The sequence below is a fragment of the Poecilia reticulata genome, chromosome 13, assembly GCF_904066995.2.
Source record: "Poecilia reticulata chromosome 13, P_reticulata-male-v2, whole genome shotgun sequence".
Classification (NCBI taxonomy): Eukaryota; Metazoa; Chordata; class Actinopteri; order Cyprinodontiformes; family Poeciliidae; genus Poecilia; species Poecilia reticulata.
Window position 1 is genome coordinate 29,886,281 of NC_088842.1, and position 21,201 is coordinate 29,907,481.

Consider the following 21,201-nt stretch of genomic DNA (forward strand, 5'->3'; position numbering starts at 1 on the left):
TGCTATGTTTAATGGTGCAGACAATTATTATTTCTGACATTGGCAATATGGGCAACCGCACAGGGCGTTATTTTTCTTAGGGATGGCAGGAGACCTCTGTGGATTGTGGCACAGAGATGAAAGCAAAACAGAATGAAGAAGAGTTTGAATTGATACTGATTACATTTATTTCAGCTCTAAGTATTTAATATCTAGGTGGGAAAGTGAATCTTTCAGATCAATTTGAGAAGCAATTGTGATAGGTGCACTAAATGTTATTGTCATATAGCACGGGGTGCTGGTTTTGATTTGGTCTTGGGTTCAGTGATCCAGACTACAACTCTGCTATGTGGCTCCTTGGTTCCATGTCCTCCTCTGCCAGTTGAATTTCTTTCAAAATAAATATGTAGCAAAAAAAGTGAAGTTCATGTTATGTTAGGACAGGAGACGAGATGTTTCCATCCCTGAAATTATGATGCATAGAATCACATATCTAAGTCTAAACTATGTTACAGAGTAAACGCAATAAAAACATGTTTTATCTGTGGCATATCAGTACACTTAATGATATTAGTGATTAGGCAATGCATTCAGCAAGTACTTTTACTTTTAATACTTAAGTATTTTTAAAAGCCAGTACTTTTTTACTTTTACTTAAGTAAAATGTTAATGTGGTACTTTGACTTTTACTTGAGTACATTTTTGTCTGTGTATTTGTACTTTTACTTAAGTACATTTTTTGAGTACTTTCTCCACCACTGTATATATATATATATATATATATATATATATATATATATATATATATATATATATATATACCATTTTTTTATTTTTATATATGATTTTGTAAATTTTTCCAAACATCAGTTTAATTTAAAAAAAAATGACGCGGTCAGTTGTTTGTTGTGAGTTTATTGATGTGTAACCCCTTGTAACCATAAATCTGTTTCCATTGGTGTTGATCAGTTTTAAATCACTAATATGCATAATATAATCGATGTCCCCTGGTCCTCTTCCACAGTCAAGCAGGCAGTTACGAGATCGAAGCTGTTTGGGTGCATAGTGAGACAGTCACATACAGATATACTGTCACAGAAAGAGGAAAAAGAAACTGGGAAATAAAATTAAAAACAGATTTCATATAAGAACAATGCACACCACAGAAATCCTCTTAAGAAAAAAAAGCCATGATAGCAACATCAACTATACAGGCATACAAAGACGATACCGAGATAGATAGAAAGGATTAGGCTTCACTTGTTTCGTGTCATTCTCTACCTGTAAAAATACACACAACCAGCTCTCCGCCTGCGCAGACCTCCAGATCGTTTCATCGCATCATTAAACGTTTGTGCAGTTAATTCAGGGTTGATTCTCAGCCCGGTTTGGGTCTCCAGAAGCGCTAAGCTCAAGATGCAACATCCACAAATCCATCTGTGAACATTTGGGAGTTAATTGTTTGACTTGGATAATCTGTGCAAAATGTAAAATAAAAAAGAGCAAAGCTTCAAGGGAACCCATCATATACATAGTATGGAGAAATACATTCAGCTATGTACCATTTGGACAATGGATTTTTACAGCTACTAGACTAGCAAAAGGGTTGTGTTTGTGTTAGGGGTGCAAGTTATCGACTAACGAGTTAATCTAAAGTTGATTGAGTTTATCGATCGCATAATTGATAAGCGGCCATTTCCTTAAAAACCTGAGTTTTCTCTTATCAAGTCTCTCCATAAGGGGCGAAATTTTTCATAATATGCCGACACTGCGCCACCATGCGGCATCTCAGGCTATTAAAGTAAAACTTTAGTGTTTATTTCAAAACAGAGCCGCGTAAAGCGCTTTTTTTGCATCCCACATCGGACTCTGTACCGTTAACAATCCTCGTTCAGGAATCGCCCCGCCGCCATCTTTGTTTCTGTCTCAGCGGCTCCGCTTATGACCACTGGCGCCCTCTGCTGAATGGAGGCCAAACTACAACACTAAAAGATCTAATCGGATATTATTAATCTATTGGAACCAGTTTTAATCTATAAACCGTTAATCGACAAATAGTCGTTTGAATCCCTAGTTTGTGCGAATGAAGTGGTAAATGAAGACATTCATTTTTATAATGAATCTTTTTGTCTTCGCTTAGCTAAACAGTTTGTCTGGTTGCCTTGCTGTGTCAGATCAGAATGTAAATATATATATTTTGTCCTGATGCACAAGACTTTAATGAACTAATGGCATAGAAAAATCTGAGCAATTAAAGCAAAAAAATAATTAGAAAAGTGGAGATTCAGTCAATAATGATGTTTGAGCTGGAGGTCTGCGCAGGTGCTCACCTTTTCCAACGCCTGCAAACATTCGAACCACCGAATAAAAATAAGGACAAAAAATAAAAACCCAAACCAATTCATAATCTCTTCCTCCTTTGGGAAAAGGTAGAATAAAAACATCTAATTATATATATATTTATGTATATTTAAACATTTTATGTATATTTGTTATTATAACAAAGCAAAGAAATAAACCATGATTTATTCCCCCCCCCATGTGTTTTTTAATCACTAAACATTTTGATTGGTACAAAGAACCTTCATATACAAGCAATCTATTGATTAAAAATAACACATTAAAACACCAATTATTTAATGAAACCCATCAGAGTCTGAATGATGGAGAAACTAAATGTAGTGCCAGTTTGATGACTAAAAAACATTAGTTTGATTTGCTTTTCACATAATAAAAATGTCAGAAGAAATGTTATACATCTTGATCCGTCTTGATAATTACAGATAAATTGTTTTCTATTTTGCGAACTGGCAGAAACAGACATGTGATCAAAAAGAGCTCTATAGTACAACAGTAGTAGAAGTAGTAGCATTACTTAAGGATTGTTTTGAACAAACCAGTAAATGGAGTTTGGATGTACGCAAAGGATTTTAACAATAGCATCATGTGTTATTGGTCAGTAGTATGTTCCCGCTGTGGGCTCCACGGCGCCCCCTCTCAGTTAGATCTGCATCTGCTCCAGGTATTTGTAGGTGGGGTTTTCGTAGCCGTGGTTCTGCATCTTGTTTAGGTGTCGCTCCTCTGGCGTCAGCATGGGGTCCACCTGCAAACAAGATGCAGATCATCATCAGAAAGACAACGCAGAGAGGGCAGAGCGTTCTGTCTCAGCTAATTCAGGTCGGGCTAAAACAATTAATCGGATTAATCACAAATAATCACGATTAATTGTTTACTATTTGACTCAAAAAGCCAGTTGCTGAAAGAACAATATACTCGTAGCTGCTATTAAGCCAACACTTTTCAAAAATATTTAAATTTTAAAGAACCTTAGTCTGTAAATATGTTCTGCACAAAACTCCTTAGCTGGCAAAGTTTTGGCTTGATCTGGTTAAAATTCTGTCAAAAAATAAACTCCAATTAAGCGCATTTTCTTATCTAAGCAGAAAGGGTCGAGCTTTTCACACTGATAAGTGTTTTTTAGCTGTCGAAGGATCCTTTACATTCACTAAAGTAAGGCTGTTATTGCATTCTTATTTAAAAAAAACAAATCAAATTGTTTATTTTTATTTCAAATCTATTTCTAATACAATAAGGTTAAATGGTTAAATGAAAAATCTGCTGAATGTTCCAAATTAACTTTTATCTGATTAATCGTCAGAATAATCGTTTGCTGCAGCCCAACTGGTGAGCGGTTCCCTAAAAACAAATAAGCCTTTATATAAAATTCACACAATGTGTTTCAACCACTGAATCTCTAAACTTACTCAAGTCAAAATTTTCCAATGCAACTTGTAAAATGCAAAAGAACAAACATTTTAATTGGTATATCAAATATTCATCTATTCACTGCTCTTCCGTCTTGCAGCAACACTTTCCAGCTCACCATGGAGGATCCGAGGGCATTTTCAGGACAGCGGCTAAATGAAAAATCCTACAATACGACATTCTCTAATCCGATTAATCGCCAGACTAATCGATTAGTAAAATAATCGTTAGAAACAGCCTCGGATTCAGAGACTCATGTTGGCAGTCCTTGTTGTCGTTGGTGTCTTACCTCCACGATGCCATGGCTGATGGTGCCGTACTGCCTTTTCCTCAATAGAACCAAGCTGATCACAATCACAGTTGCTATGGCGACGGCGATCACCAGCAGGCCAATCAGCGCGGTGTTGCTGTACCCTATGCTGAAGTCCTCTCCCAGGGGGCGGTAGGGCTGACAAAACAAGAGGAGGAAATTACAGATTTCAGTTTAAAATAACAAATTATAAATATTTTTATCTAACGTCTCCAGTCTGCTACGCCTCATCTTGCCCACAGAAGATCTTCAGTGTTCACGTTCAAGCGAATACAGATTTGCCTGCAGTTATTACCAGTAATTAAATTTTTTACTTTACAGGAAAGGTTTTGTAGCTACTGCCTTCCCCAAATCAATGCAACAAGATCAATACGGCAATTTCTGCTGCAGGCTCTATTCTCCAATCTCAGCAGGTGAGGTGTTGAGTAAATCATGATGATCAATAGTAATGAAGGGAAAACATGGGACTCCTGAATTTCCTATTAAAGTTTTAAAAGTAACTCAGTTTGCTGGATAAAGTTTGTTTTTTTTTTTTAGTCTCTGCATATAAACTCAGCTTTAATCTGAAAAATATTCAAATCAAAATATTCAAAGGAGATGGTGGGAAATATGACTTTACAGATCAAAGTTCCTTGAAGTGGCTTTGAAGTGTGGAAATCAATCGACTGGAGGAGTTTCGCTTCCCTGTGCATCAGGGACAACACCCCCTTGGGTGCAAAGTCTGAGCAACATGCAAATGCTGTTTGCAGAATGCCAATTCAATTTACACAAACTTCTCACATTAAAACCAACAATAGGTAAAGTCCATACCAAATCAACTTATTTACAAGCTGAAATACCGTTGATGTTACTTTGGAAAAAAACAAACTACCTGATTTAATGCTACTCAATAACCATAAAAATCCAACCACTGCCAGACAGCGCGGCTCATCTTGAGTGACGAAATGCCTTGAGGAATGCTATTAAGGGAATATTTTCATTTTAAAAAGCAATAAAATTCACTTAGTAACATAGAATCCCATGAGGAGCTAAACAAGGATTGGTTAAGTATAGCTGCTTACATTCATTCATAAATACTTGTGCTAATTCAATAGGAAACTGCCTGTTAACCAATACCTAATGATGAACTCCAGGTCAAATTCTGGTGAAAATTTAGTAAGCTGTTTATATTGCAATATTTAATTACTGAAAGACCAACATAACAATGGACTGTGGATCAAAACTTGGTAAATGGCTAACTAACTACTAGCTGTCCATAGAGCTTCAAACAATTAGCTGTTAGCTAATCAGGCTAATAGCTTCAGTCAAACTGAACTCAAATAAAATCTTTTAAGTTTTGGCTGATGAGAAGCTAATAATGAACTAGACTTTATTTAACCATTATATTAATGATTAACATGTTTTGCTAACTAGCTACTAGCTAGTTGCTAATTATTATTTGTAAGTTAACATTACCAAGTAATAATTCAAGAATATTACTCTGACATATGTGAGTTAATTATTCCTTTATGATGAAACCAAATAATTTTACATTAATTGTCAACTTCTGATCACAATTTCTGAAAAAGTCAATGACTAGATTGGATATTGTTTGTGTATTACTTAATATTACTATTATTATTATGTAATCAATCTCTGTTCAAACGCTAATAAAGAGCTGATAGTTAAGTAAATATTAATTTAAAATTAAATCCTGATCATATTTTCCTAAATACTTTAAACAAATCTGAAATGTTTTATTGACAATCAATTGAAAGTTAGCAGCGACTAAATAAACATCTAGCTGCTTATGCTAATAGCAGTTGATGCTAATAGGTAATTATAAACATCTGATTGTGTTTTGCTTATTAACTAATTTTAAGGATTAGAAAATCAAAACAAGAATTTGGAGAGCAACTAATCAAAGAGTAATTGCAGCTGATGAGATTCCACACTATTAGACATTAAACAAAGCACTCAGTTTATCATCAGTTGTTAATCAGTTAATCATTGCCGCAATTATATTTTTCCAAATCTGTCCAACAGAAATAAATAGCTAGAAATTAGGTCAGAATAATAAATTATTATATTAAAAGAAGCAGCAAACAATCAGATACTAAATGAAGATGCTAAAACTGGCTGATGCTCATGACTGATGATAAACTCTTCATTACAAAAAGGTGAAAGATAACCAACATTAATTTGGAAAGCAATGAATGGCGGACCGATCACAGAATATCAATTACTTCACTGAATAAAACTTTTTATTCAGAGTTTCTTATTATAAACTTTTTAACAAAGTCTTTCCTTCATAATTACCAGTTAGCATTAGCATGTATTAGCTAATGCTAAGTGCTAATCAGTTAGTACCGACAACTAAATCAATTTGTTTCTTGCTCATTCAAACCAAAGCTTTAAGTATTAAATACATGGTTTAGAAATATTCATAGACAGTAATTTGATACCTACAGTAAGTTATAATTAATCTTCACAATTAGTTGTGTATTTAATAATAAACCACTCAATATTTTTCATAAATACGTTATTTTCCTGCTATTATTTGTAATGATCAACAATTACTGTTTTTCAAACATTAAATATCTAAATATTTTTCATGGTTTGTATTTTTAATTTAAAATCAGTAAGGAACAAATTAGGCTCTTAATGCTAATGCCAACTTGGGCTAATGGTTTTAAGTTTTGCTGATTCAGTTACAAAGTAAGAGGCAAATGCAACATTAAACTGTAGAGTTATAAAGGAAGGACTAAATGTTGATTAGCAACTGTCTCATTATCAGCTGCTTAACAAAATAATCATTTCATAAATAAAACTTAGCATTAGCCAATGTTAGAATATCTTATATTAGCATTAGCAATTAGCTACAGATTTGTTTCTCATTCACATCAAACTAAATGTCCATAATAGCTACCAATTTATTAGCTGCAGTCAGAATGCAAGAAGATATTTATAGCTAGATAATTAGTGCTAAGTTATATAACCTTTGATATTGTTTATTGTGTAACAGTAATCTGTAGTTTATCATTACGTAATAGTTAGCATTGGTTTCTCATTTATTTTTTAACTATTTGCTGAGTGGATTTTATGGTCTAAAATGATAAAGATGATAAATTCACCTCTAAATCTTCATCTTCTAATCCTAAATTAATTGAGAATTCACATAGAAAACATGAGGAAACTCAAGAAGAAGAAAAAAAGCTTTAATGCTGCAGCTGATCGTATCTGAGCTGACGTTTCGTCACAACCCGCTTTTCTACATTCACATTGTAATTTGGCACATATGACACAATCTGATCATATGTGGACAGCTGCTGGGGAATTTCTTCACCGCTCATTCCCACACAAAAACTGAGCCACGTCAGTTTCTGCTGATCTGTTTTCCAACGTGTACATTCAGGTACATTCACATAACAAACATGCTCCCATGCAGGAATGACGATTTTCTTTTTTCTTTATAGCTTGAACAGAAAACTTTAACTCATGAAGAGAGGGGGGTACGTAAAGTTTGGTTGCACACTCCTACACTCTCCTACTGTCGCCGTCTCCCCGCTGCCTGCAGTTCCCCAGAGAGCCCAGAGGAGGGCGTCGCTGTACTCACCAGCTCATCACCATGCATAACGCTGACTCTCTCAGCACTGTAAACCACTTCGTTAACATCCAGAGACTCATCAATCACCTGTCAACACAGACAGGGAGCCCAGGTTACACTCACAGCAGTGTGTGTGTGCGCATGTGTGTGTGTGTAACCAGGTTTTTATATGCTTGTGGGGACCTATGTCTGTCTACATTGTGGGGCTGTGGGGACCGCTGCTTCTTGTGGGGACAAATCCTGGTCCCCATGAGAGGAAAAGCTATTTTTGAGTTGGGGGGGATTAGGATTAGGACTAAGGTGTGAATAGAGTTTTGGTTATTCATGTGATGGGCAGGAGTAGGAGTGGGCTGTGGAAAATGAATGGAAGTCAATGTAAAGTCCCCACAAGATACGAAAACAGAAAACATGTCTGTGTGTGTGTGAGAGAGAAAGAAAGACGAATAATTTGTTTTTTTTTTGTTAGACAGGAATGGAGAGGCAGGAAAGCAAGAGAGTGTGGATGTGCAGCAAAGTGTTAAAGTGATGATAAGCTTGAAGTTTTCTGGTTCAAACTGGAAGGAAAGAAAGAGCAAGAGAGAGAGAGAGAAGGAGAGAGAGAGAGAGAGACACAGAGAGAGAGAGAGCAGCTTTAATAACATGCAGTGGATGTAAAAGTTTACACACCCTTCATCCAACAGGAAGCCAATTTATTACAGGTTTTCCACCTTCAGTCAGATCTCCATCCATCCATCCATCCATCCATCCATCCATCCATCCATCCATCCATCCATCCATCCATCCATCCATCCATCCATCCATCCATCCCCAGGTCTTAGGTCACATTAAATGTGAAAAACGTTGGGATATTTTAATGTCGCATTTTAACAGGGTGTTGACATTCCTTATATCCACTGTAAATTATTTTCAGTCGCTCTTCTAGTGTGAACAGGCCATCAGCATCCATCTGCTCACTGCACAGTCCCAGGGTAAAGACGATGCTTTTAGGAGATAGAAACAAGTGACACCCTGCATTTTCTAGAGAGACCAATCCAGATTCTGTATCTGACTCAAGAAAATGTTTTTAGGTCTCATTGGATAATTTCACTGCCAGGTTGCTCTATCTCAGAAAAACAGCTTTACCCCACAAAAGACAGAAAACTCATGCACACAAACATGCAGCTTGGTAGCTGGGTGTTGGCTTGACATGCAAAACTCAAGACGCACTCGGAGGCAAACATGGTTTGAAAATCCTCGCGGCGGCCTGGCGAGTTGGGCGAGGAAATGTGCCATGCAGTGACTGGCGAACAGAGCGTGGAGCCGATTTGCATGAGGGCCGGCTGGAGGAAGCCACACACGGACGCGCGAATAGCCCAGAGCGAGACGGATGTAACTATGACAACATAGTTACTGGAATCATCCGTCACAGTGAAAACTGAAATTAAGAGAAAGCGCCGGGGTGCCTCATTCATCTCAATCAGCCGCCGCCGAGTGAAATCAACCTGCCGACAGTCAGCCCTGTGTTTATCCTCAACAAAGCTGCTCTCAGGCCACAGAGGCTTAAACGATTAATCGGATGAATCGACTATTAAAATAATCAATAAATCATTAACTGGTGTACACAGGTGCTGAAAGAACAACACACTCAGAGCTGTAATTAAGCCAAAATATATATGCATTTTGTATTTCTTTAAGATAAAATACCCTTCAGATTTTAATAAATTAATGACGTTAAATTAGTACTGAAATGATTAATTGTGATTAATCGATCATTGAAATAATAATCAACTAATTTAGTAAGCGATTAATCATTAACTGAAGTAAGAACATGTTCATTTTCCTATTTAAAGAGGAATTGGATTATTTGTATTTTTCAATGTTTTTCTAATATAAAATGCCTAAATGAAAAATCTGCAGAATGTGTCATTTCAAAAAACCCAATTATCAATTAATCGTCAAAATAATCAACCGATTAATTGGTAATTAAAATATTTGTTGGCTGCACAGAAGCGTCAGGCACTCACCAGGTCTTCTCCCATCTTCGGCTTGCTGTTGATGACTCTCTCCTCGGCGCCGATCAGGCCGTCCAGACCAGCCATGGCGGAGCCTGGTGGAGGTAAAACCGGATCCGTCAGTGACGCGCAGAAAACGGGCAAAACAAAACAGACAAACACGGGTGGTGATGTTGGTGGACAGCAGATTATTTCGTCACATCGTTGCATCAGTCTCCTCGGTGCGCTGGTGACAACAAAACCCTTTCTCCCATTCAGCACAGAGACACGACTGTGAACTCTCCCACAAAGGCCCTCTCAAACCAGACGCATGCAATTTTTCATTAACAATCGTTGTTGTTCGCCAACAGACGCATTTTTCTGTAACTACACCTTCATGTGAAATAAATGAGACGATGATGTGACAACAAGCTGAGGAGGTTCTGTCCCTGCAGGGTGTGCATGGCAGGCAGCTGCAGCGGCGCAGCTTTTTAAACAACTAACAACACGTGTAGAAAAATGGGACAAGTATTTTAATTTATTTATTCAATCTTTGTCTGCACCAAGAGTGAAGAGTGCCAAATTACGATTAATAAAAAAACTCATAAATATTAGGGCTGCAACCAACGATTATTTTAGTAATCCACTACTCAGACAATTAATCGATTAATCAGTTAATCGATTAATTGGATAAAAAGTTGTGTTCATACAATACTAGAAATACATTAAACAATGCAACTAAACAATTAAATTACTTTCTTAAATGAGAAAATAAACATCGCATTGGCTAAAATGCAACAACATTTAGTCTTTTTGAGCTGCAGATGCTCAGGGATGAATCTGCAGCTAAAAAAAAACACATCAACATGTGGAAAGCTCTGTTTCATTTAACATTAGTACAGTTCAGGGCTAATCTGTTGATTATTTTTAGGAATAGCTGAATAATTTATATATTTTTTAAGTATTTGAAGCAGGTGAAGATACAATTATACCACTGGAGAAATTCTAGGTAGAATACATTTGCAGACAAAGTTTTTTTTATTTAATTTTAAATGCGAAATGTTAATGTTTTTGAACAGCTTTGACTAGCTTACTGCTCTGCGTCTATTGCCCTTGCAGCAAATGGCCTCGTTTTGAGCCTCTATGCTCCAGTTAATTAATCGACTGCTACACTGGTTGACAATTATTTTAGTTGTCGATTAATCATTATTAGTCCGATTAATCGTTTAAGTCTGAATTTCAATATGTCAATAAATCTTTAAATATACAATGAAATAATTTATTTAGCATATAATTAATTATATGTCCGTCAATTAAATTAATAATAAAATTAATACTTTATTTCCTTTTATTAGAAATATGGTTAAATTCAACATCTTGCCTGACCTAGTGTAGATATAATTATTTATGGTTTTATTCAATTAGAAATCGAGTTTCTAATTGAAGTTTTTTATTTATTGTAATTTGACACTTTTCACACTCCATAGGAATGTTGACCAAAGTTTAATAGTAAAACTGTATCTGGGAGTAATCCCACCTCTCTAACTGTTCGGTTTTAAAAGAATAAAAAGTTTAAATTTGCATCAAAAATAATCTAATTAGTAAAAGTCCAGCGATGTGAGATTTAAAATCAGAATAAAAACACAAAACAGCTTCATCCTCATGGATGAAGCTAAATACAATCAACCAGCAACCATAAACAACCAGGCAGAGCTACAACGGATGTGTCACAATGGTCCAGTCAAAGTCTAGAGTAAATACAATTGAGAACTGTGGTGAGACATAAAAATTGATGTCCACTTTTGCTGTCCCTCCAACCAGACAGAGTTTTTTTGGAAAGAGAAATAGACTCATGGCTGCAACTGTAGCAAAAGATTTATTGGCACAAAATATAAATGAATGCCGGACCTGAAGATTTTAATCTGTATAAAAAGTTAAAAATTATCTTTTTACCCCTTCTTATCCATAAATATGCACTACTGAGCCCTGGCCAATCAAACATATGGATTTTTGTGCTTGTAACACGGGAAAATGTGAAATATACGGGGGTTAAAAGGTGCCAACGTATGAATGATGCAAATCCCAAAACATGAAAGAAAATAAATGCAACAAATGCTGCAAATGGAAAATTATGCAACCACTGGAAATGGAAGCACAAATGTAAGTCCTCCAGACCACAAGGGGGAGTCAACCCATAACTTATACGGGACGAGAACCTCAGTAAAGACAGGATGTCATGGTTATCGGGACGGAAGAAATAAAAGATGTGCTATAGTTCATGTCTTTCAAACACGCAGTCTTTCACAACATTATGGAACAACAGCATATTTACAGAGGCAACTACCTACTATAGACTCCCCCTAGTGGTCTGGAGGTCTTCTGTTTAGTGTTAATTTTGTTGATTGTAGGTTTTTGCTAGAGATGCAGCAAAACAAAAATTTGGGTTGATATCGACATCTGATGTTAATCTCATGACAAATAACCGATATTTACTGATTTACTGTACATTATATCATGAATATTTCTCTACTGCTCTAACACTTAAAAAATGAACAGAAGCAAAAGGCAACAAGATTAAAACAAATACCGGTTGTGCATATCTACCTAAATTTATTTATCGGACCGATACGTTAAAAAAATTAATAATATCAGCCGAAACCGATGTTGATGTAGATACATTTACAGCGTTTTTGGTTGCATTTGTTTTTTGTGTTTGTGTGTTTTGGAGTTATCACTTTTTTGTGTTTCCATCGGCGAAAACGTTTGGGATGGATGAACGCTTTAAAATAAAAACAGCAAACAGTTGTCATATTGCACTTACACTTAGAAATTAGTGCGAGATTTAAAAATGTAAAACTGCGTTGACAGAAAACTTTTCCATCTACAGTCAGGAGTCCGTTACGCTCTTTCCTGTCTGGGATGCAAACTGTGCCGAAAGTCCAAAAATGGCCGCTTTCACATCACAAATAAAAAGGTAATCAGTAGGAGAAATGGTAAAAGATCCCACTGTCAACCTAAGTGGAGAACTTTTTCTTCTTAGTTTGAGACATTAGGGACATGGAATCACAAATTCAAGGTGTTGGACGTTCTTATAATCTCTTAAGGTTTCAGGATTACAGCATAAAGACGGTGGGGGCGGTTTAAAACCTCTGCACACGCCATAATCTCTGGACTTGTAGGAGTAATTTATTAGTTTATTTTTGGGTGAACGCAGAGTTCAGAGAGGTACACTGCAAAAACACAAAATTTAATCCAGTATTTTTAGTCTAGTTTTATAGTTCAAATATCCAATTACATTTAAAATAAGACAAAACCAACTTACAGGTAACTTTTCAGTAAGATATAGGAGGTTGTGTGTCATCAATAATTCATTAATATTGATTTGAAAAAGTTCTAGTTTCATTGGTAGATTATTTTAATTATAACAAGACATTTTCCCATTTAATAAGTTAAATAATCTGCCAGTGGAACTAAAACTTTAATAAATATTAAGGGATTTTTGACTTAAACTCATATTTCCTGCTGAAAGGTTACTAGTAAGTTTTGTTTTACTTTAAGTGTACCAAGATATTTACAATAAAAACTAGATTTTAAAAAATACTTACGATTTTGTGTTTTTGTAGTTTCATATTGCAAAAACCATAATCTTACCAAGTCTAGTTTTTAGTGCAAATATATTAGTACACTTAAAGTAAAATAAAACTTCCAAGTAACGTTTCAGCAAGATATAGCAGCTTGTTTTAAGTCAATAATTTATATAAAAAAGCTCGTAAAATGGGAAAATGTCTTGACACAAGTTGGACTAAGATTTTTTATTATTATATTAAAGAATTACTGACTTAAAACAAGCTACTATATCTTGCTAAAAACTTACCTGTAAGCTGGTTTTGCCTTATTTCAAGTGTTCTCAGACGTTTGCACTAAAACCTAAACAAAATACTTGGTAAGATTTAGCGTTTTTGCAGCGTATACGCTACATTTCACAGCTCCTATCGGAAACTAGACGGCTGGTGAGAAAAATACCCATAATTCTGGTGAGAGCCAACAGACTGCCGAGTAAAAGCTACCAGCTTTTCTACAAAGCATGAGGTGATAATCCAAATATGACGAAGAAAAAAAGAACAAAAACAAAAAAAAAATAAGCAACGAAACCAGGGTGATCAGTAAGAAAGGGTGGAAAGGAGAGGAAAAGCAAAGGAAAACAATGGGGATGGTTTTAGTCGGGTGAGAGGAAAACAAGACGCAACAGAGGCACCCACCTTTCTTGAAGGCACGTGGGGAGTCTGATAGGTCGCCTTGACGTTAGAAATGAGCAACAGAAAAACAGAAGATCAGAAAACGGGACGGAGAGAAGAGAGAAAACTGAGGTGAGAAGAGAAACGGCAGGATTATCAAGCTCTGTTAACTGACTGAGCAGAAACGGGAGAATCAGAACCAGAATCGGAGCTGGCGCGCCTTACTGAGCCCTCTGGGCCGCTGGCTGGCGTCTCAAAACGCTCCTCTGGGGTTTCACTGTAATTAGCCTCCCGTCTTGCTGGAAATATTCCATCCATCATTTCTACTTCTCCTTAAGGATTCAGTCTTTTGTTTGGCACCAGTTTGACGTTCGTTTCCCCCCGAAGCGATTGGCTGCAGCTCAGCTTAATCTGAACAGTGGAGCTCTGATAAATGGGATCTATTATGCAAAATTCACATTTTCATACTTCCATTTGGGTTTCTGCTGCTTCTGAAAACAACCAAATCTCTAACAACAAAACAAAACAAAAATTGTTGAAACCAGCGATGTTAATTTAATTGTTTTTGGCAACAATTTAATGTTTTTTTTGGTGTCTGGAAAATGAGACGTTTCAAAAACCTCCAAAATGTAATGTCACAAATCAGCAGGAACTGCCCGTCACCTAGTAACCCCAGCAAAACCCAGGCCGTTACCTAGCAACCTCAGTGGAACCCCACCCGTCACCTAGCAACCAAAGCTGAGCTCCAGAACATTTGGTCAACTGATTTTCAAATTCAAAAGTAGTTTACTGGTCCAAAACGGAAATTGAACGTCGTTTTAACTTACGTTACACAATTTTGAGTCACTGCTGTCGATCGTGAGTTTTACGACAGTTGGAAGAGTTTTATGGTCAGGCTTCCAACTGTTGCAAAACTCAGGAAAGAAAACAATGACTAGAAGGTGTTACTCTCATATTAATTAAAAATTCTTCAGGGTTATTGTAAATGGTGATAGCTGTTGACAGAAAAGATCTCCCATAGCAGTCTATATTACAGGTAATTTGAAGAAGCCTCTGACCAGAGATGCTGTTTTTCTATGAAAGTCTCATGAAGCAGATGCTCAGGATTGTTGATTATTTTCTTGATGTTATGTAAAATCCTTCCTTGCGTCATTCCAGTGTTTCCGCAGTCGCCCCCAGAACAGTTCCAGCCTTCTTTATCAGGCTGTTGAGCTTTCTTTGCTCCCTGGCTCTGATGCTGCCACCCCAACGGGAGAGACGACAATCTCACCATTATAAAACAATATCTGCTCTGTACAATGGCTGCTGGAAAAGACAAGTGTTTTTTTTGTTGACTTACCATTCAGAAACCACTTGCTGGATTCTTTTTGGTTGTGCAGGAGGCTCTACTAATGCTTTTCAAAGATGTACAGTTGTACATTTGTGCATCCGTTTGCAGCCATTTACACGTGTGTGTGTGTGTGTGTGTGTAAAAATGTCGCGTTGGGGGGCGTGGCCAGCAGCAGCCGATTTGAATTTAAAGCAACAGGCCACCTTTTAAAGGTTTTGCCCAGTGTGTGTCGTGTTGTGCCGTACCTTCCGGCTCTGAGCGCGCCCCCAGAGACGTGACCTGGATGGGTCGGTACGGTTTGCCCTCGGAGACGGGAACCTCCACGCTCTCCTCCGACGACACGGTGACGTCAGGCTGCGATTCAGAGATGGAGGACAGGAACTGGTCCATGTCGGCCTTCTGCTCCTGGAGCAGGTCGTCTGCAGAGCAAGAAAAAAAAAAAAATCACAAAACATCAGTCACACTGCAAAAACACAAAATCTCACCAAGTATTTCTGGTCTAGTTTCCAGTGCAAACATGTTAGTACACTTGAAATAAGACAAAGCTAACTTACAAGCAGAGTTGAGTCGTAACTAGTTACATTTATTTGATTAACTGTTGGCAAAAACAATGGAAGGACTTGAGTAAAATTTCTGGGTGCCCAGTGTTTGCATCTTCACTGAATAAAGAACAAACACGTTTTTTAGTTTCACAAGCTTTTTGGTTGAAAATATTGATTAGGAATTAGTTTTTGTTTTTTTCATTTTAGTCTTTAAAGTACCAGAATTTTCACACGGCTTCATATTTCTGATTGACGTTCTGATCAGTTATTCAGTGCTGGAGTAAACTTAACTGTTTTTACTCTTACTCAAGTAACTTCTTGGTTGAGTACTTTTTACTTTTACTTGAGTAAAAATATGTTTTAGTAGGATTTCTCTACCAGCCGCTGGTTACATGTAACTTTTCGACAAGATACAGGAGCTTGTTTTAAGTAAATAATTTCTTAATTTTAATGAAAAAGTTCTGGTTTCCACTGTCAGATTATTTCACTTATAACACGAGAAACATGTCATGTTATAGTTTAAATAATCTGCCAGTGGAACAAGTACTTTTTAAAAAATATGATTGACTTAAAACAAGCTCCTATATTTTGTTGAAAAGTAACTTTTAAGTTAGTTTTGTCATTTTTTAAGTGTACTAAGATGTTTACACTAAAAACTAGACCAAAAACACTTGATAAGATTTGTGTTTTTTGCAGTGTATCTGCTTCTGGCGAGCGTTTATAAACCAGGCAGAGCGTCACCTCTTCCTGCTTTCTCATTTTCTAAGAACAGCAACAGCTTCTGTTTCTGCTAACCACCAATTAGCATTTCTCTGAAAGCCGGTTTTCTCATAACTCTGCAGATCTCAGACGAGCGCGGCGCAGTGAAAGCTGCGACCCAGTTCTGTCATTACAGCAACTCAACTTTAATTTATGCTTCAGCTTCACACCACGTTTCCTTTCAAACCAACCAGAGAAAACAGAAGAACATTTTCAAATCCCGAAACTGGGATAACTAGCTAAGCGTGAAAACAGAGATTGGTCCTGAAAACCCAGAGAGAGGGACTTTTGTTAAAATTTTCACCAGGAGCTGAAGATAAGACGACGTGTGTCTGAATAACTGGGTCGCAGTCAGACATTTAAACCGACCTGCTGGTGTTTGTTTTTCATTTCTCCAGAGTCTTCAGATAGAAATAAAAGGCGGAGAAAACAAAATGTGCTGGATTTATCTTTCCATTTCACTTCATTCTCCCGTGACTCACCGATTTCATCCTGCAGCTCCTCGGCCACGTAGGGAACTTTGTAGAGCAGAGACAGACTCTGGTTCATCCTCTCCTCGATCACCCGCAGGTGAGTCATCACCTGACAGCAGGAAAACGAAGCGTTTAGAGTCACTCTGGAGATGTTTGATCATTTAGTTCACACGGACTATTCATCTTGAATCAAATCAAAATATAAACCCAGGTGAAGAGGCTTCCAGTAATGTATCTAAATCAGGCATTCAGTGCAAAACTACGTTTTTTTTGGTCGAGTTTCTAGTGCAAATATCTTATTACTTAACCCTCCTATTATGTTCGTTTCTGAGGTATAGCAATAATGTTCGTGGGTCAATTTGACCCGGGGAGATTTTTATCATGCAAGTGTCAGGAACCAAAAAATTCCTCCAAAACATTTTTTTATCTGATTATTAACTCTAATACTAACCATCTCAATCAAAATTTGTGCAATTATGTTTTTTATTTCTCAGAAATTAAGGATTAATGACGACAACTTACTCAATTACTCATTTGGACATAAAAAATGGGATTTACATTTTTTATGTCCACTGAAACGGGTCAATTTGACCCTCAACATAATAGGAGGGTTAAAATAGGAAACCTTTCAACCACATTTAGGAATTGTTATAAGCAAATAATTCCTTAATGTTGATTAAAGAAATAACATTTCCTCTGGCGAATAGTTTCACTTGTAACAAAACATTTTTTCTATGTTACAAGTGAAAAAATGTGGCAGTGAAACCAGAACCTTTTCATGAATATAAAGGAATTATTTATTTAAAACAAGCTACTATATCGTCCCGAAAGTTACTTTTAAGTTAGTTTGTCTTATTTCAAGTGTAACAATCTTAAGATTTTGTGTATTTGCAGTGTTTAAAAAGCTGCTCATCAAAATAAAATAAAAAGATACACACCAACTACTCTTGGAGGACATTCAGTCAGAATTCAAAATCAACATACATTTGTTTAATTTTTTGTTAATGTCAGTTGGTTTTGCGATTAATCACATCTTAGCTAAATGAAATTGAAGGAAAAAAAATGAAATTATGGAGAAAGAAACCAAATAAAAACATTTATTTTGCTCCATTTCCTGAGTTGATTTGACTTTCCTGAAGAAAAATCTGAACTTTCTTTGCCTGATGATGATGATGATGATGATGATGTGTAGTCATCATCATCATCATCATCATCATCATCCTGAAAAATGGCTTGTCATCATCAAACCTTCTTTGCATTGATGGAAAGAAAAAACGTTTTTATTTATTGCAGCAGTTAAACGCCGCCTGTTGATTCCTCAGAACTCTGAAACATTCTCCTGCTTTAACTAGACCATTTAGAGGGAGGGAGGGAGGGAGGGAGGGAGGGAGGGAGGAAGGAAGGAAGGAAGGAAGGAAGGAAGGAAGGAAGGAAGGAAGGAAGGAAGGAAGGAAGGAAGGAAGGAAGGAAGGAAGGAAGGAAGGAAGGAAGGAAGGAAGGAAGGATAAATAGGACGGATGGATGATGAGCTGGTAACTTATTGTAACCATGGCGACCACTGAGGGGAAATAAAGTAAAATTTAAATTGTTTTTTGGAGCCTCCAGGATTTCTCTGGAACAAATGAATCAACAGGAAGTCTGACCTCTGACCTCTGACCGAATGAAGAGAAATTGGTTTCATTTTGTGAACTCAAACATTAAACTTAAAGAAACAATCTCTCCCTACATTTCCATCCAGCTTGTTTAGCTCACAGCAACGTCTCATTTTCCACAAAATGATCAGAAAAATGAACTTTTGCGTCTGATTTCTGGTGGGGAATCAAACCTCAGGCCCCTGCTGCACCTCCAGTGACCAGCAGGGGGCAGTAAAGCACCGTCAGCAACGCGCTGCGGCTCCTTCCTGACAATCCTCATCGTGAGGGATTTCACATCTCAGAGCAGAAACTGATGCATTAAGCAGCCGCACTCACTACACATATTTAAAGTTATTGAAAACTGAAAGTTAAGTGTAATAAAGAGCAGATTATCCTGGATTATGAGTCAAATAATGACAGAAGGAAACAAACTGGAGGAGGAAATGCCAGCCTGACTTGTTGCATCTTTTATGCCAATCTTTCCTGTGACTGTGTGACTCAGAGACATGAACCCAGAGAGTCCGACCCGATCCCAGCGCCAGCGGGTAGCGGGTCAGGGTCCGGCGCCGATCCGCTGCAGCGTGTTAATCTGCAGCTCAGGCTGGAGTGAATGAAACACTCTCTGCTCTCTCTGCCGCCCACACACTTACAAACAGGGCAGAGGAGCAGGATGAGACATCATTATCCCTGCTCTGTCTGAGGAAGAGGAGGGGAAGAGGGGGAGGAGGGAGGGAGGAGAGAGAGCAGGAAGAGGGGAGGAGGGTGGAGAGGAAGAGGAGGGGGGAGGAGGAATAGGAGGGAGGGGAAAGAGGAAGAGGAGGGGGAGGGAGGAGTGGGAAGAGGAAGAGAATAGAGTGGAGGGGGAGGAGGAGGAGGAGGAGGAGGAGGAGGAGGAGGAGGAGGAGGAGGAGGAGGAGGAGGAGGAGGAGGAGGAGGAGGAGGAGGAGGAGGAGGAGGAGGAGGAGGAGGAGGAGGAGACGCTTACAGATTGATCAGAACAGATTTTAGTTAAAACAGTTTGAGGATTAAGATTAAATAAAAAAGTTAATCAATGGTGAAACCAACTGAAGCTCCGTATCAGTTGGTCTCTCCAGCTACGGTTAAACCAACTGTTTGGTTCTGTTTGGTTCCGTTTGGCTCCCTTCCTTCCTTCCTCATAGCGACATCTCAACGACCTCACACTAAATTTCTCCTTCTGATGAACCCTGAGGCTCGGATTCGGCCATTTTGGCGTTGCCGTTAGCGACGGCTGGCAGGATGGAGACACCGACCTGAGACTTCATCTGCGCGGCCTTCTCCGGGTCCACCGCCAGGACGTGCTGGTAGTGGCGCACGGTGTGCTGCCGGTCCTTGTTCTCGGCTCGGACGTACTTCTTCAGCGCCTGCATGATGCGGTGGGGCTGAAACAGACACAGAGCGGCGGGACAACGCCATCAGAACCGGGTTCCCACTTCCTGAACCTACACCGGGTCACGCTAAGGAACAGGAAGATGAGCTGAAGGCCGGAGCCAAATACCAAAAACAACCGGCTGCAAAAACAATCCACAAACCTGGATGTGGCAAAATAAAACCACTGCTCTCACTCAGATATATATGGAAGTCCATTACTGCCATAAAGAAAAATAATAAAAGCCCAACAAAAAGTCATGTAGCGTTTTAAAGCAGGTTTGATCCAACAAATTTTATAATCTCATAATCATAACCCTGGAAAGTTGAAATTATGATATGTAGTCTCATAAATATGACTTTATAAAAATAAATGATGACTTTTACTCTTGTAAATATGACTTTAAAACTCAAAATGTATATTTTTGATTCATATTTTTATGACCTTTACTCTCAAATATTTGACTTTTTCTGTCATAAATGTAGCCTTAAAAGTCGTGGTTTGTGTTTAATGGTGGTAATTAGTGGGTCTGCGCTGACCCTGGGGGGGTCGGCCTGCAGCGCGGCCAGGTAGTTCTCCAGGGCGACGCGGCGGCGGTCGTTCAGCATGGCCTCCACCCGGGCCAGGTGAGTCTCCACCAGCTGCTGCTTCTCGCTGGCTGCCTCCTCCTCCAGAGACTCCACCATCGCCTGGAAGTGCTGGAAACAAAACACTCAGATTACGACACAGAGCGGCGCTAGGAAATAAAAATCTAGGTCTCGGTTTCAGTCCTCCAGCCTCCAGGGAGACTCGTTTAAATCCTAATTTAGACTCAGACGAGTAAAGATAGAGCAGCTGGAGAAGAAGATAATTACAGACCTGCTGAGAGATCAGGGCTTACCTGGACCAGAGTCTGTCTCTCCGCCCGGGGAATGTTCCTGGCCTGCCGGTCCGCCTCTTCCCACTCTTTCCTTACCTGCAAGAGACGAACAACGATTTACCTTTTCTTCAGGTAAACGGAGCAAAAACACCAGGATGTAGCAAACTATCGGACCAAATCTGGTAACACTTTATTTGAAGGGGGGGTGAATAAGACTGTCATAAACATGTCATAACACCTGTTATTAACATGAATAAGCCTTCCTGAATATTTATGACTGTTGTCATAAAGCGTCATTCGGGAAATTATGACACTTTTAATACAAAGTTGACATTATTCAAAATGTCTTTGTTATGACAACTTAACATTAAC

General features: G+C 38.1%; 1 protein-coding gene across 5 annotated transcripts in view; it reads right to left on the reverse strand.

Moving 5' to 3' along the window:
• Window positions 1-878: 878 nt before the first annotated feature.
• The window catches only part of aplp2 (amyloid beta (A4) precursor-like protein 2), an 81,537-nt gene continuing 61,214 nt past the window's right edge, over window positions 879-21,201 (reverse strand). For 2 of the 5 annotated variants that reach the window (XM_081614243.1, XM_008426466.3), the window contains 10 exons: window positions 20,851-20,925; window positions 20,510-20,668; window positions 19,855-19,983; window positions 16,959-17,058; window positions 15,421-15,594; window positions 13,870-13,905; window positions 9,644-9,726; window positions 7,650-7,727; window positions 4,034-4,192; window positions 879-3,082 (listed from right to left, as the gene is read on the reverse strand). In XM_081614243.1, the coding sequence (XP_081470369.1) occupies window positions 2,981-3,082; window positions 4,034-4,192; window positions 7,650-7,727; window positions 9,644-9,726; window positions 13,870-13,905; window positions 15,421-15,594; window positions 16,959-17,058; window positions 19,855-19,983; window positions 20,510-20,668; window positions 20,851-20,925 (1,095 nt within the window). In that variant the 3' untranslated portion in view covers window positions 879-2,980. The remainder of the gene's footprint in view (window positions 3,083-4,033; window positions 4,193-7,649; window positions 7,728-9,643; window positions 9,727-13,869; window positions 13,906-15,420; window positions 15,595-16,958; window positions 17,059-19,854; window positions 19,984-20,509; window positions 20,669-20,850; window positions 20,926-21,201) is intronic. The other 3 variants (XM_081614245.1, XM_081614244.1, XM_081614246.1) reach the window with 3 other exon arrangements.